The following is a 23,932-nucleotide window of genomic DNA, read 5'->3' as shown; positions in this document are numbered from 1 at the left end:
AAGCTGTCTGTCAATGGTGATATCAGAGACAGGCTGATATCCTCCCTTTGATGGGGAGTTCACCGGCCGCGCTGCGGAGACAGGCGGCCAGCGAGACGGGCAGACCCCACTTTAAAGAGTAAATCAGTCTTCTGGGGAAGACACACACGCCTGCCACTGATAAACACAGCGATGCACAAGATGGGATGTGGGCCTCGTAAAAAAAAAATCACCACTATTGCTTTAGTGAGTGTGTGTGTGTGTGTGTGTGTGTGTGTGTGTGTGTGTGTGTGTGTGTGACTGTGTGTGTGTGTCTGGGGGAGGGGGGAGGGGGTGTTTGTCCCTCTATGAGAAGGATAATGTCAGTGAGCACAATATTGTGTTAGCGGCGTGTGTGTGCGTGCATGTGTGTATGTGTGTGTGTGTGTGTGTGTGTGTGTGTGTGTGCATACTTGTGCACAACTCCAGTATGTGTGGAGTGTCAGTGCCTTGGCTAGCAGCAGCGCATGGCGGTGCAGCATTGCCTGTGGTGGGGGACTGCTGCAGAGGCCGGGGACGACCTCCCTCTCCCGGGTCATCGGCCAGCTAACTGCCCACTCTCTGGCCCGGCCACCCACTATGAAGGACATCTGCCTCCATCTCCCTCTCAGTCTTAAATGAGCACAGCACCATACTGGGTAGTCAGTCACAAATTGCATTCTGCCAAACCAGGAAGCGCGGAAAAAAAGGTCTCCATTACGACTGAGTGAATTACTGTTAGTTAGCAATATTAATGAGCTGAGTCTGAGTCAGCCATATACATATACCATTAACAGCCCACATAACATACACAGTTAAGCTTCAGAGTTGTTCATTGATTTAAACCGCAATACTTTAGGCAAATACACTGAACTGGTCTCTATATCATCTTGATGCATCTGACTGTGGCACTATTCCAGATATGAATGCAGAGCAGAGCTAAGGCTTTATTTATTAAACACTCAGACTGCCACTATGTATTACTTACATCAAAGACATCAAAACCCCCTTTGCTGAAAGCAAGATAAGTCTAATTGTATGTTGATACAGATGTCTCTCCTTATGATTTTTGTTTTCATATAAATATGTTTTGAATAGCATTAAATACTGCCGTCATTTCAAGTGCTCAGCTCCAGTCTGTCAACCAGTGGAAGTAGCCGGAAATATAATACAAATGACAGTCCATTATTTATTAAGCACACTGAGAGTGAAATGATAAAAAAAACAAAACCAAGCAAAAGTATAACCTACTTCCTCTTAGCTATATAACAACTTCAGACAGGTAAAGAAGGAGAGGTTTAAAACAAAAACAAAAAAAATATATTGCCCATGTTTACATCATTCAACCCTGACTGAGTAGCTTAACTGACATTTTCATTGATTCTGTCACAACCAATCAAAAGCATCAGTGAATGTGAACATGCAATATATATACGCTTAGCCGCTAAGCAACCCCTATAGTCTGTAGAAGGCCTTTGAAACTCTCTGTCTCCAAGTCTAAACCACTGGGATCTGCAAACAAACTCACATTCATTTATCTCTGTAGTGTTCAGTTGGCCTTACATAGATAACTCACTGTGGGTTTACCACTATAGGGTACTGCTATTCAGCTGTGTCTGTTCAGATCTCCTCTTCTGTAGCTAAGCAAAACCGTTTTCAAGGATTCTTCCAATATGTGAAAAAAGGATGAATAACACAAGGTCCTAAACACTACTCCGCAACGAACACCTCGCCAAACCATTCGCTATCATGAAGTCAGGTAACTTAAAACAAACCTGTGTCCTCAAGGACACTGCAATATACAGTATTTATACATTCTTATATTTGAGGAGTGGGAAGTCGTCAAAACACCTGTAAGGTGTTACAGAACACTATCTGGCTGTGCAGCATTTTGGAAACAAGCAATGCACACCGTGACAGAAAGAGGTCGATGGAGAGGAGGGTGAAGAATAACCAGAGCTCACTACGGTTGGGGGTGTGGCGCGTGTGTGTGTGTAGCGTGTGTGGGTGTGTACGTGTGTGTGTGTGTTGGGGTCAGTGGAGAGAAAGGTTGGGGGGGGGGACAAGGAATGCATCACAGCACACAGGTACATACGCATGCTTACCACACACACACAAGTTGTCAGGCAGCTACATTTTCAGAGAGAATGTCCTGCATATTAACCAAGCCGCCAAATGTGTTCTTTGTAGTTTATGTGAAAGCTCCCCACGTTTGTGTGAAGTTATTGGACTATATTGAGCTAGTTATGAAAACAATAACAACAATAACTTGAAATCAGCTAAAATGGAGGAAAGGGAGGTCTGCTGGCAGGCCTACAATTTTTCATTATTAAAGCCTTGTCCTCTTGCGAGAACAAATAAACATTTGGGGATAGGGACGGGGGGTCTGTGGGTCGGCTAAAAGGGCATGAAAATTCATTATCCAAATGTGTTGAACAAAGCTGCCAGTTTATTGCACGGTGAGTGACCATTTAGGGAAAATCATATTTCATTGCTGAATTAATGGCCGGGGCAGTCTTGGCATCTTTGCTGAGTTGGAGGGAACCGGAGGAGGGGGGGTGGGGGTGGGGGGGGAGAGAACCTGTTCTAAATGGCCACTGCTGATAAAAGGCATGGCGATCGTATTTAATCCTATATTGTCCTAATTAAAGCCTTTGATACCCTCAGCGATGGATGAGTCCGGCATCACCAGCAGGCTCTATTAATAGTCTTGGCTCGTGCCCTGGCTTCATGGGGTGCAATAACTCTCCGTAATTTTATTAATAAAATCATCTCTCTTTCCCCCCACCCACCACCACCACCACCACCGCCACACAGTCCCATTTAAACATCCGCTCCCACCGTCCCGCTACACGCTCTCTCCCTGCAATGAATCACTTCCAAACATGTCTCTGCTCCTATGCTGCTGGACTCAACCCAGGCCCACTCCTGGAGGACTAGTACTTTCTAATAGTGGTGGAACACAGGAAGTTAATGCAAATTGGGGGAAGGGGGATGTTGTGCGGCTGCATTTGAAGATCATCTGCGCTAACCAGGGTTATGCTGACACATACGTGTCGCCCGAATCTATTTTCCTGCTGGTGGTATACGCAAATCATGTTATATCATGCACGGTAGATTTGCATTCAGTTCAATCTTGCCGCATGTATTTCCTTGACACTAATGTGTCTAGACAGTAATCTAGACACATCACTATCAGTAATCACAATCTCTCTTTCTCTCAATCCCCCCAGCCTCCAGTCTCTCTGCTGCCTCAGCTCATTTTCAGGCGGGAAAAAAAACGGTGAGGGGAAAAACAAGGTGAAAAGCCAAAATTACCTTCCCAACATACAGCGGTTCCGTTCCTGTGTACTCCTCCACCACGAAGAACTGGTTCCACACCCATCCTCTCTTCACCCGCTCGTGGGACATGACGCCCCCCGGGTCCCGAGACCCCGGCCCAGTCAGCGCATTGCTAGTCCTTACTGTCTCGGCTTGGCCCCAGCTAAAGCAATGCACAAGCCAAAGCGCCATTAGCAGCAGAGAGGCCCCTTGCCTCCAACAGGGAGCCATGTCAGGTCTACATGTGGTGGGGGCGAGAGACACACCTCGGGGCAAGACGAGGGAGGGGTCTCCGAGGACCCACCGCTAACCCCAGCAAGATCCAAAAGTCAGTGAGCGAAAAAAAAGATATTCCCTTTATGCTATAGTTCCTGAAGATTTCTTCTCATCTTGTTTACAGCTTCTTGTGCATATTGATAAAGTTCAGAAGAGGAAATGTGTGCAAAAATAAAAAACAAATCTTGTTTTTCGGCGTGAAGTTCACTTTGAGTGCGCCGCAGTTTCCTCTCAGTGTTTAGTCTTCTTGTCTGCCCTCTATTAACATTTTCTCAGAACTTATCGATGAACTAAAGTGTGATTCATAAACTATACTGAGGAAGTGAATAACTCATAGCATTATGAAATAAGAAACACTGTTTCATGTTCAGAGAGCCACAAAAACAAGGCATGTTCACAGCTTTTTTACTAATATTATTTTAAATCACCTCTTCTTTCTGCTCAAAGAAGAAAAAAGACCAACTGACACTTCTCTCTCCCTGAGAAATCAAAAATATGTCAATTTGTCAGTAAATAGCATTTAATGTCAAAAAGATTGCTTAATTTCCACAGCCTGAAAGAAATGTGCCTAATATCCATTTCAGAGAAATCGCAGCACTTTCAGGATAAGCAAATATCCTTTCTCAGAAACATCCTCTGTATATCCATATGCAAGTGTCAACAGAGAATTACAGATTGTCGCTGTGGCTTTGATGTTGATCTCTCTTGTTCAAATAGTTGTTTTGTTCTCAATTAGAATAATGAAATGCATGCAAAGTGCATAAAAGAGCCATGAAATGTATGCTGCATCTGGAACAAACACATCTGTTGAGGCCTGCTGTTTTGAAGTCTTTGAGGAGCCTTGATCCACGCCTTCCTCTCCTTCTTCAGGCCTTGTTGAGAGTGTTTCCGCAAATGAGTGACATCCATGAGGCTTTGGTAGGACCAGGATTTCCCCCCCCTGTAACAGAAAAGAGGACATACCGTATTAGTGGCAGAGTCTGTGATTGTGACTGTTCAATCAAAGGTGCAGGGGTTTGACAGCCAATCCACTTTTTATTGAGCTCAGTGAAATTCCTGCGTGCCTGCGTGCATGTGTGCTCAAAATAATGTGTCTGGGCTGTACTACAGTATGAAGCAAGGTTAATGGTTTACACAGGCAACTTCAGGATTAACCACTGATCTCCAAACAACATATCACTTGAGAAACAGTAGCTGCTCAGAGCAGTGTTCATTTAGAGATCAGCGGCAAATGGGAAAGGCCTCAGGAGCATGGGGGGGGAGGTTGCATTTGATTGGCAGTTGAGTTCAATGATCAACAAGCGTTGACCAGATTTGAAGGTGGCTAGTTTAAAAGTTAGTGCTGTGACATTGATGATAATAGTGTAGAAAAAACTGCAGTTTGTAATGTACAGCATGGCAAGTTACTGTATGTAAATTGACATCTCTCTAAGAGGCTAATGCATCTGCATTCAATGGAATCCTAAACAGCCTTCCAAAAACTACTGGAATGTAATACTATGCGAGAGGCTTGTAACGAGATCGGGAAATATGAAACAACAGCGCTTGGCAAATCAAACTTTTTACCAGCCCATTTTCTTTAGCTTAAACATCCCATTCATTGTAGCTGCATACCACATCAAGAAACAGATGTGCATGACCACAGCGTGCTATCTACTGAACAAATCCTCTGTTTTTGTTTCCTGGGGTATGAGCCATTCTCAGCAGGAGTCCCAGCAATACACCCGGGCCGAGAGCAACGGCATCCACAGGTGACCCAGTCAGGTGCGCTGGGAGGCGGGAGGCGGTCGCCGATACATCACGGGCCCAGCGTGAGCGCGCGAGGCCCAGCGGCACAGGTCCAGGGGCAGGCCAGCTCAGCTGATTAATAGCATGCGAGCGCGCTAATTGGATAAAAGTATTAATCAATTAATTTGATGCGTCGCAGCAACGGCTCCTAATACTTCAAACAAACGGCACGTGAGACGAGAGAGAGAGAGAGAGAGAGAGAGAGAGAGAGAGAGAGCGGAGGAGCTGATAAGAGCCAGGGCTCCGTCGCGGGGCGAGAGAGAGCGCACTGGGAGAGATGGTGATTAATGGTCTTTGGGAAACCTTCCACACAGTAAAAAAAAACATACACACACACACACACACACACACACACATAAACACACACACACACGCTCACATACACACACCATTTAGTGCAGCTAAAATGTCACAACCTCAAGGGCAGCAGACTTAAGAGTCAGGAAGTAATCTTTTTTTTTTCACCTCTAGGTATTTAACCTATTGTATGGCAGCAGGCTTTGGTGGAATTTCAACACTTTACTTTGTCTAAAAATACAAAGCTATGTTGCTTTGCTACAGAACAAGTGACCTGGTTTCTACATCACAGAGGCAACAGGACAGACATCTAAAACGCAAAAATACAACCAGTCCACAGAGAAAGCATATAAATGTGGAAATATTTTTCAAGGGTCTATCATTACTTTCAAGTCCATCATGTTCTTGTACAGAACATTGGTGCAGCAAATATGATATTTACAAACTGCTAGTCTTGGTTGGCACATCTTGCTATACAGTATACTATACTTGGCCTTGAAAAAATATCTTTAAAAATATGTTTGCTTCTACTGATAATTTTGATGCGACCGTCCACCAACAATGTCATGCTTGCAAGCAGATCTGCCTTCTTTTCACAAACTCATGCGAACATACACATAATCTTGTCTGCAGTGCAAACACACGCACATATTACTGTATCTAGTAACAAAAGGACAAAAGACTCGTTCTACAACAGTTGGTGATTCTTGTTAACATTTATCTTTTGACTAGTGCAGTGCCCGTACAAACAATGTTTTCCAAGAAACTTGTTGCCCAATTACGTTGATGCAGGTAGATGATGTTAGATTGGCGATGATGTAGATGCAGTTAGTAGCGCTTTTTACTCACTTTGCAAAGTAAAAGAGTGAAGGGGAAAGGTGTTTGAGTTGCAGCTAATGGCAATATTATTAGACACATTACATAGGCTACCCGTGCGTTTTTGCTGTTGTTGGGAAATGATGAAATAACCGCATGGCCATGCCAGTGCTATTAACTCAGAAGTGATGTTTGAATGAATGTTATGCCCATTGCTGTATTGCGCCTTCCTTTGTTTGCTGTGGGTCAATCTACTTACACTAAAACAGGGGAAGCTTTTATTCGACTACTGGCATGACTGACCACAGAGGTTGCACTGGTCAAACTACTTCTGACTGTATGTTTTCCTGTTTGTTTAGAAACATCTTTAATCAATGAGTTCAGTATGAAACAATGAATCAGTGATCCCTTGTTTATTTAGTAAGGAGTGTATTGTATTGTATTTTTGTTTCAGGGTCATATGTTTACCTCTATTGTCTGCATGTGTTTGACCCTGAGTTTGCTGTATATTGTCCTCTGTGTTAGAGGCCTAGTGATAGCCAAGATTTGTCCTTTACTATGTCCACCTTATTCGTGAGCCAACAATGGATGTCACTGGATGTCATGGAAGACAATTCAGACATTCCCGAAATCCGGTTTTCTATGTCCAGACGAAGCTGCATTGTACTGATTGAAGTGGCTTCACATGATGGCAGTCTGAGGAAAATACATGGTCTGACTCTTATATACTTATATGATAAACTGATATGAAAAATATGTGATGAGTGCAGAATTGTCAACATTTCGAAAAGTAATATAAATGGAAGAATATTCAGGTTACGCTACTGAGACTGCACTAAGTTATATGTTAACAGAATTGATGAAAGATGAAAACCGGACCAGCAGTCGGCTTCAAGAATAAGGTGGATAGAGAAGCCTAGCCGGAAAGATTTTTTTTTTTTAACGATTTTTCAGCGTTTGCTTTTTTGTGTTGAACGTTGTTTGCTTGACCTTAATCAAGCGCTAATAAAATGCCTTTATCTCTCTACCCCTCATTCTAGCCCTGAGCGTTTTTGGCCACTCCTAACTACAGATGGCAACTCTCCTCTCAATTCCGTCACATTCCCTCCAAATCAACATCTGTCCTATTAACAGGACCCACATCATTCAAGCTAGGACACCAAACAGGTGTTCTGTCAAATAGTAACATTTGACTGTAGTGTGGGTGTAGCCATTTTACAAACAACACACTATGACTTTTTTTTTAGTGGAGCGTGGAATTTCACAGCCATTTAGAATTAGCTGCCACACTATTTATTTTTTAAAGGTCTTCTGGCCTTTGGAAAAGCTTATGAATCTAAAAAAAAAATGACAGCAAAATCCCAGTGCAGCACTGTCGGATATTTGCTGTTTCCTCACGCTGTTGGACACGTCATGAACGTGAGTATTTCACTGTAGCCCATTTTTCCTCCCAACTTCAGTAACAATGATGATTCCTTGGACCTCTGAGCCTAAGCAGGCTTTGACGCTAAATGGCAATGGCATGTATGACATTTAAAGGAGAAAAAGCAAAGCCAGTGATTCAGCCTCCAATCCTAAAAGACCTCCCTCCATATGTCATTTAACCAAGGGAGAAAAACCACAGGAGATAAATACAGAGCAGAACTGTTCAAAATATGTATGTATGTATTTAAGACACGATCATACAAAATTAACAAGTAAACAGTAAGGAGGAAAATGACTAATACTCCACAGCAGTGAGGAGGGGAAGATTTTTTTTATCTTCATATTTTTCAACAATATTTTCATGCTTTGCACTTTCACAGAAGAGTAAACTTCAAGTTAACGCATGTTGTTTATTCTCCTTTTTTCCCCTCAAAGGCAGAGTACTTAGAGGGAGAGATGAAGATTAATTCATTTCAGCCAATCTATAACAACCCCAGCCCTCTCTCCGGCAGATCTTTTTAAACACACTCGGCCATGTGTGCAAGATTAATTAAAGACCATTTGTATCAAATACTTTTTGGGGGGTGAAAGTCTCCCTCTGAAGTACTTCTTCAGACATAACCATTAAACTTGAGCTGTTTACGCGCTCATGAAAAAGTAACCATTCCCACTCTCCTTTTCCTTCTCCTTCTCCACTTCTCTCCCTCTATTCCAATCACTCTCTCTCTCTCTCTCTCTCTCTCTCTCTCTATCTCTAAGTCTCTCTCTCATCAAACACAAACACAAACACACACACACACACACACACACATACACACACACACATTCCTTCTCATATTCTCCTTCCCTACATATCGTATTAAGTATTTTTTTAATGTAATTAATGCAGAGGGCCTACGAAGCGCACAGAAAAAAAAAAAAAAAAAAAAAAAAATTGGCTGGGGGAAGCAGACTTGTAGCGTGCAATCAGCTGTGGCCTGGAGTCAATGGCCAGGGCTAATTAGCGTTGTGTCAATTAACATTACCAACCGCGCTCGGGCTCCAGTGACAGTGGTGGCGGCGGCAGTGGCAGCGGCCAGATACAGTCATAAGGCATCCCGTTTCCCACCCAAAACACTATTGGCAAGCCGCACGCGGCCATTCGTGACCTATTAGGTCGCGGATTGATTATAAAACATGGCTGCTACTTCTCATCAGTGGGCAGCGCGAGGACTGAGAGGTGGATGGGGTTGGTTGGGGGAGGGGGGAGAGGGGAGGGGAGGCTGGGGGGCTGACAGCTGGCACCCACGGAACAACCGAAGACTGATCACCATGGAGAGATGGGCTCCAGGCCAACGGGAGGAAGGACAGGCTCTCAGTCACTCTTACTCTCCCTCGGTCTCCCTCTCGCTCTCTCTCCCCTTCCTCTTTCCTTCTGTCTCTCTCCCTCTACCTCTCTCTCTCTCTCTCTCTCTCTATCTCTCTCTTTCGCTCTCTCCTGTCTTCTCAGTGGACTCCAGTATGTCCTGATCCCCTTCTACACACAAAACTAGCACAGTGGGCCACTGTGATCAGAGGCAGTCGCCAGCCACGCATTCCAGCCGTGGTTGGTGTCCCCGTGCTATCACTGGACCAGACTGCGTTGGCCGCTCCTCCTTCCGAGCGGCACGCTTGATTACTATCTTCAGCGGCTGATATTTTCAAACTAATAGCCTCCAGTTACTGTGATATAAAGTTATGTCCCTTTGAGATTTTCTCTCATTTTTTTTTTTTTTTTTTTTTTTTTTTTACTTGTTTTGATGCTTCCTCCCGATTATGCATTTGCTGAACGCTAGCACTGCATGATCCCCCCATCTCGTATCTGATGGATGAAAGCGATCATCAAAGCAGGACCCACAAGGAGTTCAGACAGTCTGCTCATTCAAGTGAGCCAAGGCACCAGAGTCAAATCCCCATTCTGTGCTTATTAAAAAAGGGCTATTTTGCCATCTAAAATCCCAATTTGTCACAGTTGCTTGGCTGCGTGAGCCTGTGTCAAACTGAGAAAACCACAAGACTGAGCTTGCAAACACAAAAACACACTTTGCTTTAGCAGCAGAAAGCTCTGAGTGAGGCAGTGCAACTCCAATGGCCATAGACGGTCTGAGATTAACTGTTTCGTTCTGGGCTCAGCATGGCAAAAACAATGCCATCAAACAACACTGATTGGTAAAATATGTAATTGGAAGTGGAATCTGGAGATCAGAGGCACTAGATGGGCTAGTAGAAATAAACTGGACTGAAATAGCATCAAATTATCTTTGCCCGTTCACAGAATTCCATTGGAATACCACAACGGGCTTTCAAGGTTAGCAATTCCTTTAAAGTCAATTAAGATAACTTTCCATGTCAAGTGTCAGCATAGAGAACGCCCATGTGCAAATTTAGCCAAAGTTCCATTCACACGGACGATGCACTCTTGATAAAAGCACACACAAAGCAACTAACATGCACCATCGGTTCGACAGCACCGAGTGTGGTCATGTGATGCTTTTACAAAATCAAACACATTAATCAAACAAATGAAAAACACACAAATTGAGCCGAGCTCCCTCAACAAACACAAACACACCTGGATTAGAGGGAAATATTGTGGAAATGTGTGCTAATCTTCCATTTGGCTGGTCGTTTGGCACTCTTGAGACCGGCTATTATAGTCTGGAACAAGAGCCTAGCGAAACGCACTCCCTTGTCCAAAAGGCTCTTTTCGTTTTGGCAACGAAAGGGCGAGCAAATGACGCAAGCGGGAGCGGGGAGTCGAGTCGGCATTGGCACGCGGTAGCTGGAATATTGGACGGGAAACATACAGAGGCCTGTACGGAGCGTCGACTGAAATGAACCTCCGTGTTTGCTCACGAGATGTAATGAGAGGTGACATATATTGTCACAGCCCTGCTAAAGCTGGTCGTCTAATTAAGCTAATTGCAGATTGCCTCCCTCCCAAGTCTTCTCCTCTATATCTCTCTTTCAGTATCTCTCTCTCTCTCACTCTCTCTCTCGCTCTCTCTCTCCTCTGTTTCTCTCACACTCTCCTCTGTCTCTCAGCCTCTTTCTTTCTCTCGCTCTCCTGTCTCAGAGTCTCTTTCTGTATCTCTCTCTCACTCTCTCTATCTCTCTCCTCTGTCTCTCCGTCTCTTTCTCTCGCTCTCCTCTGTCTCCGAGTCTCTTTCTCTCTCTCTTTCACTTCCCTCTCTCTCATTCTTATTCCCTTCAGAGTGGCTTTGAGAGTCTCCAGCACCTGCCTACCCAGCAGTCCTCACGAGTCCTCTCCATTCTCTCCATCCGCCACTCTGTCCCTCTTTCTTTGACGTCTACTCTCTACAACCCCTTGCAGTTATCCCACTGTTTCCTTACATCTGGCTGCACTCCCTCTCACCTTTCTCTTCCTCCCATTCTTATTGTTGTCTCTTCTCTTTTCTTTTGTGGATCCAGTGTCAAACGTTCTTTTTCTTTCCTTCTTTCTTGTATTTCTTCCTTTTATGTGTGCTCTCTTCCTTTCTTTCTTTCTTCCAAATCTGCATTCTTGCTTACTCTGTGTTTGTTTCTTCTCTTTCTTTTCTCCCCCTCCTTCTTCCTCTCTTTGTTGTGTTGATTCAGTTGTCTCACTTTATCTTCCTGTGTTCCCTGTCAACTTTCTTTCTTTTCCGCTTTTCCTCTCTTCTCAGTGCTTTCATTTTTTCCCTCTCTGTTTTCCTATTTTCAACAGCCACCACCACCCCACCCCCACTGCCGCCGCCGCCACCTCCTTGTCCACCCCTCTCCCCATCGGGCGCTCGTGACTGCTGGCTCTCACACCACACTGCCCACCACGCTCTCTGCCAGCTGCACAATTACTCAATCGTTCATCTCATGGGTGGCTGGCCCACCCCTGGTTCTGGCCAATGGTCACGCAGGCAGGCCGGGCCAGGCGAGGCCAGCCGAGGCGAGGCGAGGCGAGGCAGGCCGGGCCAGACCAGGCTGGGGCTCCGTGGCCCCCCGCTGGCAAAGGCACACTGACAGGCAGGGGACGCGGCCGGGGCAGCTGACAGCTGTCTATATCCACTGGAGGGGACGCCGAGGCCGACGCAGGCAGGCGGGCGGACGGGTGAACGAGCGAACGAGCGAATGAGCGAACGACGGAGGTGTCTGCCCCGACTGCTGCCAAGGCATTCCGGAGCACTCGAGCCGAAAGAAAAAAAACGGAACGAGGACAAAAAAAAAAAAAGCAGAGCCAAAGCAATAGCAACATGGCCTCCGGATTCCCCGACTCTCCCATACACACTCGTCCGCCCCCACCGTCCTGCTCCCTCAAGAGCGATCCACACGAGCGGAGCGGCAGGCGGCTGCCATCTCCGAAGAGCCCCCCTCTTACGAGCCTTTAATTAGCAGCCATCACTCTAGTGCACTCACGTCAGTTGTCAAAGCGCCGGCGATAACCAGCCAAAGTCGCGCTTATTTCCGCCGCGGCCAGCATCGATAAATTACGCTCAAACTGCCCCCGTGCACGGCGTTCCTCTGTGGCGTTTATTTACACCGGCTGAGCCATCGCCGTGGTTCCCGGCGCAGAATAAGTCCATTCAGATTCCTAGATGAAAGAACACAGGGGAAAACAAAAGCTGCTTAATTGGGCTTTTCTGCACACAACCTGCCAGCACCTGGTAGGCGTTTCAGTTCCAAGTATTGACCTGCACATTGGGGGGAAACTATATCTGAGCCAAATTACAAACTATGCAATTAGTGGAAACTGCTTGAAGCAGTCTTTCGGCAATAACTTTACAAACAACTTAAAATGTATGAAACGTCTGCCCGCTTAACAACACATTTGTCCTTTCTTTTCCTCATAAAGGGGGACAATCAGTTATGACCACAATCAAGTCTTGTCGTGCAATATTGATAAACTGGAAATAGGAGTATGCAATGAGTATTTCCACGTTCAGACTTATTTTTCTTTTACTTGTTTCACGGACATCCTTCAACAACATTAGAAAAACCCTGACCTGTGGTAAAGCACGGTATCAACATGACAAGACACACACATACAGTGTGTGTGTACTGTACACAAAAAAAACAGTGTCTTTTTAACTGAGGGAAAAGGAGCACCTGGTCACTGATTTGACCACTTCATCATCAATCCCACTGTGGTCTGACCCCCCCCCCCCCCCCCCTACACACACACATACACACACACCACACACACGCCACCCCTCACTTTACCCAGCACCTAGCCGTGCAATCCAACCTCTCCCAACAATACCCACCCCCTGCCCCTCCCCCTTCACCTCTCCCCATCCTCCACAGTGCAGTTCATTTTCTACATGTCAGCCGCACAGCTGGAGTGCTCTCATTCCCACAACATACATCCCGGCCGCTGGGCGCTCAGCCATAAGATTCCCATTAGGGAGGGAAACGGTCACCAGGGCTGCTTCCGAACGTGCTTCGTGCTTCTCCCCTAGCTTGTACTGGGCGCAACGTGCCTGGAACTTCAGGTAGAGAGAGAGAGAGGGGGAGAGAGAGAGAGAAAGAGAAAGAGAGAGAGAGAGAGAGAAAGGGAAAGAGAGAGAAAAAAGGGGAACACAGTGCGGAGAGGAAATGTATTGCTCCGGCGTTGGTCCTTTGGCCCTCGAGATGAGGAATTGATGCAAAAACACAACCATGTATGACCTCAGTAGAGTGAAGATGCAATTTAGTGAACACAATTTATGTGAGCAGACATTACAGGCCTGGGAGCGGAGCGCGCTCACTGAGAACAGAAACTATCACAAGACACCTGCTCAGATTCCACTGTGTGTGTGTGCGCCTCACAGTCACACAGATGCAACATGGGTATCCTGTGGCTCCACCAATCAAATACTGGAGAATAAAACAACCCAAAATCTAATGGCCATTCCAATCTACCAGTGCAGTCTTTCCTGCAGTTTAAGTGACTTTCCACAAATGGTCTATGAAATAAATAAAATGCAATTATCATTTTACTGAATGTACCAGAAATCTGCAATCTACCTGCAGTCTTTCCTGTAGTTTCAGTGACTTTCCACAAATGGTCATAATGCTATCATCCACTCTGCCGCATGCTCCAGTACAATCTGACACTTAAGATTAACCTGCAAATACACCATCTCAGCACACTGCAGGCAGCCTTACATGATAGGCCAACATAAAGCACTCCTTCCCACATCGCAGATGGCCATTTCACAAATCAATAACTAACTGACGATCCCCTGCATACCAGCAAACCTCCGTAGCGGAGTTATCCACACGAGAGACCCTTATGCATGTTGTGCTATTCTTTATAACCAACATTTTCCAACCCTATAAATATTTTGACAGCCCCAACCCAATTCTAACAAGGCTCTTGGGACCCCGAGACTGCAACAACCCGCGAAAAAACCCAGACACCCCCCCGAGAGAAGCATCCCACGGATGGCGTGTACGGGGGAGATAAATAGGTCCGACCAAAGTGTGAACTCTCGAAGAAGTCGTTAACACTGCCCCCACATCTCCTACCGGACCCTTCGGAGCTCGGCGGAGAGAGAAGCGGAAGCGGCGGAGAACTGATTGCCCGCATGCCAGACGCATCTCGCTTCTGACACAATAAAACCTCGACCGTCGGGTGGAATTTCAGCCTCCGGGTCTTTTTCCTAAAGTCCCCTGACAGCGCGTACACATTTGGAGAAAAGTGCTATATGCATTTAAACATGCAGCGTTTTGCGCAAATAGCACACAGTTTTTCCTCTTTTTTTTTCAGCTTCTGTATCTCACTGCCAGAGAAGAGTGGGCGATCCAGGGTCACCAAAAGCTGCCCGAACAGTTAATCAGAATCTATCAGACTGATAAAGAAAACAGCTTAGCAGCACCAGTCCTGCAGCTGTTTTGCTGAACGCTGCGCTCGCATGCTGAATCCCAGGCCAGAGAAACATTTCCTTTGCAACGTGGGGGCCAGCACACACTAGCTCTAACTAAGCACCGAGCAGTGTAACACGGCAAACATAAGCTCAGTAATCTATAAATAAAAGGCTTTCTAAGCATACATTACAAGTACCTCTGACTCCATCAGGGAGTTAGGGTAATGATCCATGCACAAATACAGCCACACATATTACCTGATTTGATTGACAGTCCCATTACACAACTCCTCATTACAATATTGGCTAATAAATTCATTCAAGCATTTGGCCTCTGGGTTAAAACTGCCAGATTTGACAAAAATAACAATACAGAGTCAGACAGGAACAGGGAGGGAATGAGAAACAGTCAGAAAGGGACAAACGCAGAGAGTCAGAGAGAGGGAGACAGAAAAAGAAAGGGATAGAGAAACAGACAGGAAGAGAGTCAGAGAGAGGGAGACAGAAAAAGACAGGGATAGAGAAACAGACAGGAAGAGAGTCAGGGAGAGGGAGACAGAAAAAGAGAGGGATAGAGAAACAGACAGGAAGAGAGTCAGGGAGAGGGAGACAGAAAAAGACAGGGATAGAGAAACAGACAGGAAGAGACAAAGGCAAAGAGTCCGAGAGAGGAAGATAGAAAAAAAAACAGGGATAGAGAGACAGCCGGGAAAAGACGAACAGACAAAAGAAGGGTAATTAGAGAGTGGTCATGCCTCCATCTGGTTTTATGCTAAAAATAAAAAATAAAAAATAAAAAATAAAATGCAATGCAAGGGCCCATGACTAATCAATAATGTGACACCTTCATGGGATCATTAGGTGGATACCTTAAACTGAAGACTTACACTTTAAAACGGAATAACTACTGAAGCCTTTCTCTGCCAATTGGACTGATGCTTCATCCACTTCAAAGGAACTTCAGCAACAGAGAAAGCAGGCAACTAAGCCAGAGACAGACTTTGAAAGTGTTCGGCATCACAGAGAATGGTGAAAATACCTACAATATGCCCAAACCTCGAGGATAAGGCACATTTTCAAATACCTTTCTCAATCAAACCCTTGCTGTGAGTGATCAAGGGCAGTTCTGCTTCTGAATGGCGTCCCCTTTAACATATTCTCATTAGCAGGTATCACATTAATCTTCCAAATGAAGTTTTTTCTCCTCCCTTGAATATATTAACCCTGCAATCCTCATGAAAGGACGGAGAGAGAGAATCGGTGAATGTCCTGGGGACACCAGTGCTTTTTTTGGTAGCGAGGGTCTGGGTAAGAAGGAAGCCAAGTTGTCCGGGGTTACGCCTCTCGCGAGTTTGTTGGATTTCAGCTGTGTTCTGCACCATGCTAATTGTTTGCTTTGTACTCTCGAGGAGTGATGCAAGCCAGCGAAAGTCTGGATAACATCTACACACATCCGGTGTGTATGTTTACTCCGCTTGTGGCGTTTGTCAGGGAGAACCCGGACACCGTTTTGGCGGCATGCGGACCACGCGGTGGAGGTGCAACCACCTCACGTACAGGTACTGTATCTGTATCACAAGAGCACAGCACCTGAAAACACCACACTGCCCCCCAACACCCCCCGCAACACACAAACCCCCACCCACCCCCGCCCCCACAAAACACCCATAATGCTCCTCTCCACAGTTGGGGGGCCCCAAGTGCAGGAGAAGGAAATAACATGGTCTGGGTTTACACTCTAGTACTCTAAATCACAAGTCTTCATCGAGAGCCATCTGACCTGCTGGGACAATAGCACAGTAATCAGCGCGCAATGGGGACTTGGTGGAGGCCCGGATTGAACCAGCAATTCCTGTGGCCTGTCATTATTGTTGTATTACCACCATTATCAACATAAACAGCATCACAACCGCGCCGAGCCGCAGTACATCATCTGGGCACACCAGGGGCTCCCAAAGGCTACGTGGCCGTGAGATTTCAATTCATCCCCCAGCAAGTCCAGCCGCGGATGACTTTTTTTTTTTTTTTTTTTCCCGACTGTTCCCTCCTCGCTAGGGAACCCATTTATACTAGAAGATGACCTCACGTGGATGGTCACATTGAACTATCTTATTTCATTTTCAAAAACATGTGCAAAAGAAGTATTTTCATTTACATTTCTTAAGAACACAATTGAGTGGATCTGCTATTGGTAGATCCCGACAATAACAGTACAAACTGCTGTAATTCATTATGAAGAGCTATAAAAAAAAATAAAATAGAAGAACCTTCAAACAGGCACATTAGGAAGTGTGACATTTTAGAGCTTACATATAAATGATCAAACGGAGCTTCGCATTATGCTGCTTTATTTGCCGGGGAACCATCCGAACTCGCGCCCTTAACCTCACATCCGGTTGGCGCATATACAAACGTAATCATGTAAGCAGTACGTACAAATTTAGACATGTAGACATTAATACAGATTCAGTCTACTGGCGTGATCTGAATACTACAGGAAGCCACTTCTGCACATGGTACTATACTATATGTGACAGTGCATATAATCAGCACAATATAGAAAGGCAGTTATTCCGTTATTCCCCTAACCTTCTATGATTAAGACAAGTAACATAATTCAATATACAATAAATATTATTATAATGTATCATTACACAAATCTCATATGATAATGAATGCAATCGACTCCAACTTTGTTCTTTGTTTTAATGTTTCGAATATTCATAGGTCTGTAGGGCTGAGTGGAGAGTTGTCTGAACATTTTACTGAAACAAAGCCTTCCAAGAAATCCATCGACATAGTCTGGGAATGCCCATGGGTGATAATTATTTTTTTTTGTAACAACCCCCCACCCCCTCCAATTATACTAAATGCCAAATACATAAACTAGTGAACCTTTTCACCTCATCTTTTCAGTCCTGGGTGGCTCTGGCGTAGATTTTTGATTTATATTCAAAAAGAAAATAACAGAATTGTCCTTTGTTACTCAAAACATTTCAGCAAAGAGATTCTTCATTTTTTCTCATTAAGATCATTTAAGCTAAGCTCCAGTGCGTTACATGTGCGCAGAGGCGACGTTCTCGCCAGCGTCATTCTAGATTGCTGTTCACAGCTGACTGAGACAACTTCAAATGCGGAGCCGAAATGACAGCGACGGCCGCAATGAGATTGGGGGTGACACACCAAAAACTCTTGTCATCAGAAATATACTCTGAAGCATAAACACCCTAATCTCCATTGCCATTAGTAGCATCTCAGTGGACACGGGAGCACCATCTCAGTAGTTTTCATTCTCACGATCCTTAATGTAAAGCAGCAACGGCTATAATTGAATGTCTGAAAAATTAGCGAGAAAAAAAAGTGAGCGAAAGGCGGAGAGTGAAGTATATGGCGTGGGGGAAGACAATTTTATGACACCAAAAATAAAGTAGCTCTCCAGTTCTCCCTCCCCTCCGCCCATTTTTCTTAATTACAGAGAAAATATACGCCGTTTTCTGCTTCATTAGGCTCTTTTGTTGAGCAGTTAGTGATGTCAATGAGAAGATGGAGGGACAAGATGGCAGAAGAGTGACAAAAATATAACGAATAATCTCGAGCGCAAGACACAGGAGGGAGGGAGGGACGGACGGGCGGGGGGGCTGGCTCACAGGTGACCCTGAGCGCCACGACAACGACCCATTAAAAAAGATAAACACACGGTCAATAATAGGCAGCACCTGAACATGCAAAGAATGTTGCAAAGAGCACTGAAGTGGATGAAGCTTGTATCCAAAGATGCTTTTATTTTATTTTTCATATACACATCATCATATCCATTGATTTTGCTGCATCTTTCTCATCTTGCTCCCGAAATATCTATGGTGTGAAGTTGTGGTGGGAAGTGTGAGCCTCCTTTAAAAATGCACTTTATTTTTGATGTTGAAAGGTAACTTAGTACATGTACGTATGTGTGTGTGTGTGTGTGTGTGTGAGAGAGAGAGAGGGAGAGAGCGAAAAAGAGAGAGAAGGTGACTGTAAAAAGCAGTAATAAGAGAGTGTATCATTTTGCAATCTTAAAGTCATGTTTTTCTTTCCGACTAGAGCGATTTTCAGAAACGTGGAATAAACCACACGGTCTCTCTCAGCCCTATGCTTTCGTCCTCACCTGGATTTCACGCTTCTCTTTTGTCTCTGCTTCCGTGATTGTCACTCATTATCTTGTACTTATGTGCACCTTCATTCGGCTGGAAATCCTCCTTCAGCTCTCAAGGAGGCAGGCCATCTTGTGCTTGCGAAGCACTTACATGTCAATCATGTCCTCACTGTCAACAACCAGGAGGAGAGGACTACTGAGGAGCTATCAGAGCCTGGAAGGGTCTTCCAGTAAGGGGCCAACACAGGGGTCAGTATCCCCGGTCTGCTTGCGAGCTACCATGGCAACTGTCGGCCCGAGAGCGAGATAACTCTTTTCGCTTCCAAGTTTTTTCGAGATAAGGCAGGGCAGATCTCTTGGCTGGAGAGGCATTGAGTTCTAATTGGTAAAGTTTGACAGAGCGAAGTTGAACTGAGACGCAGATCAGAGGAGTGAAATGAGGGGTGGAGAAAACAGCGAAGCCCCCCGCTCAAAGACGGAGACGAGGAAAAACACTTGAGAGAGCATACTGACAAAAGCTCACACAAAGAAAATGAAAAAAAGGGAAGATTCAGCTGTCAAGAAGTAATGGAAGAAAAGCACACACACACACACACACACACACACACACACACACACATATATATATATAAACACACAAAAAAGAAAAGTGCATATTTGACACGGGATATATGAGTGAAGTATGAAGAAGGGAAATGTAGGCACGTCGTCTCATGTTTACCCCAGTTGCCGAGTAAAACCAATTTCTCTAGTTGATGGTGTTAGTGACACCCCTTTTCCTGTCGGAGCTATGATAGATCTGTCTCATCCATTAGACTTCCTGCATGCTGCTGGGTACACATATTGCCGTCTGTGTACAGCATGGTAATAAGCCACATGTGGTACAGCAGGCACTTCCAACCTGTCTTGTCGCATGGGCTGTCCCTAGGTCAAGGTCAGGCGAATTACAAGTACAGCAGTTAGGGATCGCTAAGTCGTTAAAGCATTTTTCAGGGTGGCCAGGGGTGGGAGTGTGTGTGTAGGGGGTGGGGGGGGGTGGGGGGGTTGGCTAATTCAATTTAGCCTGTGAACGCTTTGCAATTTCAATTGAGCTAAGATGGTCTGTGGCACGAATGAATGGTGGATACCTTAAAACCTCAATACAATCTCACATCACATCCCACCCATCAGAATGCAACGATCACCGCCGTGTTGCCGCAGTAACGAGAATGCGGGAGTAGAGGGCACAAACAATTAGCGTGCTATAAAGCTAGCCGTGCACGGAAAGAGAAGCAAGGAATTAGCTTACAATGTCCTAACCTTTTGCCAGGCAGGTAACATCATTTATCTGGGTATATGCACCAGGCAAATTACATTTAAACACATGCTGTGGACTTGGTAAAAAAAAAAGGACATTTACATGGCAATATCATTATTCTGAATGCTTATTTTGTGTGCTGTGTTGTTTTTTTGTTGTTGTTGTTTTTTTCTTTTTAATAATTATAATGGTCCTGGGTCCCTCGTAGTATTATGTCGTAGGCAGCACATTGGGCAAAAAAAAAGATTGAAAGTCTCTTTCCATTTTGCATCAGGCGTGATGAGGAAAACGTACCACATTGATTTGTGAGGCTGGACGGCGCCTGTCATGAATAAATTATATCCAGATTGGCCTTGAATAGACGGTTTAGATGACACAGCCCTAAAACACTTTTTTTCCCCTCCATCGCATTTAGTCTACGGGAAAAAAAATGGTTCTTGCATAGAGCCACTGAAAGTCTACAGGCCGAAAAAATGTCTGTGACCGTATAGGAACAAAGACGTGCAGGTCATTAGGCCTATTCCATCTTTTCTGAAATTTCTCATCCATGCAATTTAAACGGCTTCTCTCTTTTGAGATCCGACTTAAGCACATAACTAACAACTGGAACCAAATATATCCTCCGCTGATTTGCTTCGTATAATGACCCTGATAATAGCTGACTGGACATGCCTGATTGTGTGCATCTGCATCTAAAAGTATTCAAAACGGGAGATTCTGTGGAAAAATGGAACTTGTAAACATTACAAAGCATCAGTGGCACAACAATAGATAACCCAAGGTCTCGTCCCACAGAGAATAAGAAATGTAGGCAGAGAAGAAGAAAGAAGAGGAAAAACTGTGCTGGCTCTTAGTTATGTAATCTGTGAAAAATTCAAGGTTTTGCTCAAAGGATCACTGTAGACTTTTCTGCACAGATGAGTGAAGAGAAGGGGAAAGGTGTATGAATACAGACATTCAACACAAGGAACAAAACAGGCTAGCCATTTCTCATATGACATCTCTTCTAAGAGCCAGCCCTAAACTGTTGCAGGCATACTGGACCACATCTGAAGACACAACATGTTGCTCGATGGAGATAAACAAAAGGCTCTATGGCAAGCATCCAAACAAGGCTGAAGACAGGCGACTGTCTTCGTCAATCTGACCTCATCTGTGCCTTGCTTCAAATGCTCTCCATTAAGCACTGTACACACACTGTGTACCGGAGCATGTGCTTAAATTACCGATGCCATATAGTTTAATGTGTTCGAACTTCCACTTTAAGGTGGTCCGGATGGTCCTTCAATCAAACACTAACGCTATGCCTTGAAAAATGACTATGGATGATCAAAGCAAAGCCTGGAAATGATAGCTTCAGCGAAAGTTCTACTAGGGAGACTCGTAGTGTATCTTTTACTCCTCCTATTCATTATGTAACGAATCGTAGCCTTTGTTTACATTTTCAGGGAACTCCCCCATTCGATTCATCCAATCAGTGCTAGCCTATAGGAATTCAGCGGGGGCTTTAAAACTGTTTTACTAACACTTCTCTCTGCTACTCAGTACGCCGACTTTGTCGTTCTGTTGTTTAAAAGCACAGTCGCCAAAGTTACTAATTCTATTCTACGGAATTTAAAAAGTTTTCTCCTACCATGTCTGCTGGTTCGTCTCCCCTGCTGACCATCCGGTCGTCCGATTCGGACGCAGACTTCGTTCCTCCTACCCAACGCAGGAGGAGCGCCAGGGCCATCAAGGCTAACTCCAAATGGGCCAACTCCACCGCTGCTGAAATAGCAGCCGTCTTGGCCCAGTCGGGGATCCCTTACAACGCCGAGTTGAGTAAAGAAGATCTCGTTCTCCTCGCGCACAACACTCTCGGCAGTCCTCAACTCCACGCCGAGCCAAATGTCCCAGGTCCTGCTCCCCCAGTCGATCCCGCTGCTGATCTGGAAGAGCCCGCTCCGCCACCAAAGAAACGCCGGGCAAAGACGAAGCACCTTACTCCAGCGCCTCGTAAGAGGAAGCCTACTGCTCCGACCCTCCCGGACTCTCCCGTCTCGTCTCAACCCATCCTGGATGCAGTTCTCTCCCTCACCGCGTCGATTACAGCAATCGACTCCAGAATTCAGGCGCTGGAACACCAGCGCCCAGCTCTACCGGCCTCCTCGCCGTCTGCAGCACCGCCGGCTCCCGCCGCCATTCAGTGGCCCGTCCCCCTCCAAGCACCGAACACCAGCACGGGGTTCTCAGCGGCTAACTCAACTTTAGTTACACTGGCACTGCAGTTTCGCCAGCTTTTTCTCTGGCAACAGCTCTCCCTGCTCCTCCGCTCGGCAGGAGCTTCGTTGCACCCTCCACAGTCTCCATTTCCCCACAACTCAGGCAAAACATACTCCAAGGTAAAGACATCAATCTTGCTTCCTTGCTGGTGCCATCTCCCACAATCGATCGACAATTAGTCGATTGCGGTGACGTTTCAGTGTTTTTAAAAAATTCTGATCCGAGACTTCTAAAAAACCTGCCTTTTTGCGATTTCGTGATTGCTTTCGGTCTGTATCGTGATGTCATCTGCAGCGTGTACCCTGATCGCAGGATAGAACTGGACACATACCTTGCCATCATGGCCGATTTCAACCTCCGTTACGGAGGCACACTTTTCTATCAGTACCACAATGCATTTTCCGCGAAGTCCGCTTCTTACATTTCTCTGTACAATCTTCGCTTGGACTGGTCCGTCGTCGACACCGAACTTTTGGTTAGGCATTTCAGTGGCCAAAGATCGCTCAGCTGCAACATTTGTGGCTCCCACGCCCACACGGCGATTCTGTGTCCGCAAACGGCCTTCAACCGACCACCACTTCCGGTTGCTGTCCAGCATCCTGACTCCGTAAGGTCTAGCACTGATCGTCAAGGGCGTCCGGTTACCTATTTTAACGGGCGTGCTATCTGCAATAACTTTAATGAGGGTGTGTGTTCGCATTCTAACTGTATGTTTTCCCATGTATGTAGTCAGTGCAAGGATCCGCATCCAAAGTCTGTCTGTCCCCGTCGCTTGCGACCCCAAAGAGGAGGAAAGGCTTCCGCCAAGAAATTTTAGCGTCTCATCCATCTACGCCAATCAATGTTTCCACTCTGTCGTGTTATCTCTCTGCCCATCCTGATCCTGTTTTTGTTGACTATCTGCTCACCGGTCTCTCTCAGGGGTTTAGGGTTGGTGTTCTGTCCCCCCTTTCATGCTCGTACACGGCTAGGAACCTTCAGTCGGCTCTAACCGAACCCTCTATAGTGTCCGAACTTCTGTCTAAAGAATTAAATAAAGGCTATGTTCTCGGCCCCTTCTCTGCTCCTCCTTTTCACCCCTTCCGCGTAAACTCACTCGGCGTGGCTACCAGGAAATACTCTGGCAAGAAAAGGCTGATTTTTGACATGTCTTCACCTCACTCCGAAACCTGGTCCAGCGTCAATGAAATGATTCCTCTCGAGCCCTTTTCTCTCCACTACGCCTCCGTCGATAATGCTATTCACCTCATTAAAATCGCTGGTCAGGGCGCCCTGCTCGCTAAAGCCGACATTACCGACGCATTTAAGGTTATGCCAATTCACCCTGCCGACTGGCCCCTATTTTGCGTAAAATGGCAGTCTAAATTCTATTTTGCAGTGAGGCTTACTTTCGGGTGCAGGAGTAGTCCTCACATTTTTAATTGCCTTTCAGAAGCACTGTGCTGGATTTTGTTAAATGTCTGTCATTTACCGTTCGTTCTG

At 45.5% G+C, this 23,932-nt stretch overlaps 1 protein-coding gene across 1 annotated transcript in view; it reads right to left on the bottom strand.

Moving 5' to 3' along the window:
• The window catches only part of LOC134092242 (cadherin-22), a 59,099-nt gene extending 55,238 nt beyond the window's left edge, over positions 1 to 3,861 (bottom strand). Inside the window, exon 1 of the mRNA XM_062545041.1 lies at positions 3,316 to 3,861. Coding sequence (XP_062401025.1) covers positions 3,316 to 3,549 — 234 coding nt within the window. The 5' untranslated portion in view covers positions 3,550 to 3,861. The remainder of the gene's footprint in view (positions 1 to 3,315) is intronic.
• Positions 3,862 to 23,932: the final 20,071 nt, after the last annotated feature.

The sequence above is a fragment of the Sardina pilchardus genome, chromosome 9 (assembly GCF_963854185.1).
Source record: "Sardina pilchardus chromosome 9, fSarPil1.1, whole genome shotgun sequence".
Lineage (NCBI taxonomy): Eukaryota > Metazoa > Chordata > Actinopteri > Clupeiformes > Clupeidae > Sardina > Sardina pilchardus.
Note: the sequence above shows the minus strand (reverse complement) of the source record. Positions and strands in the feature narration are given on the sequence as shown.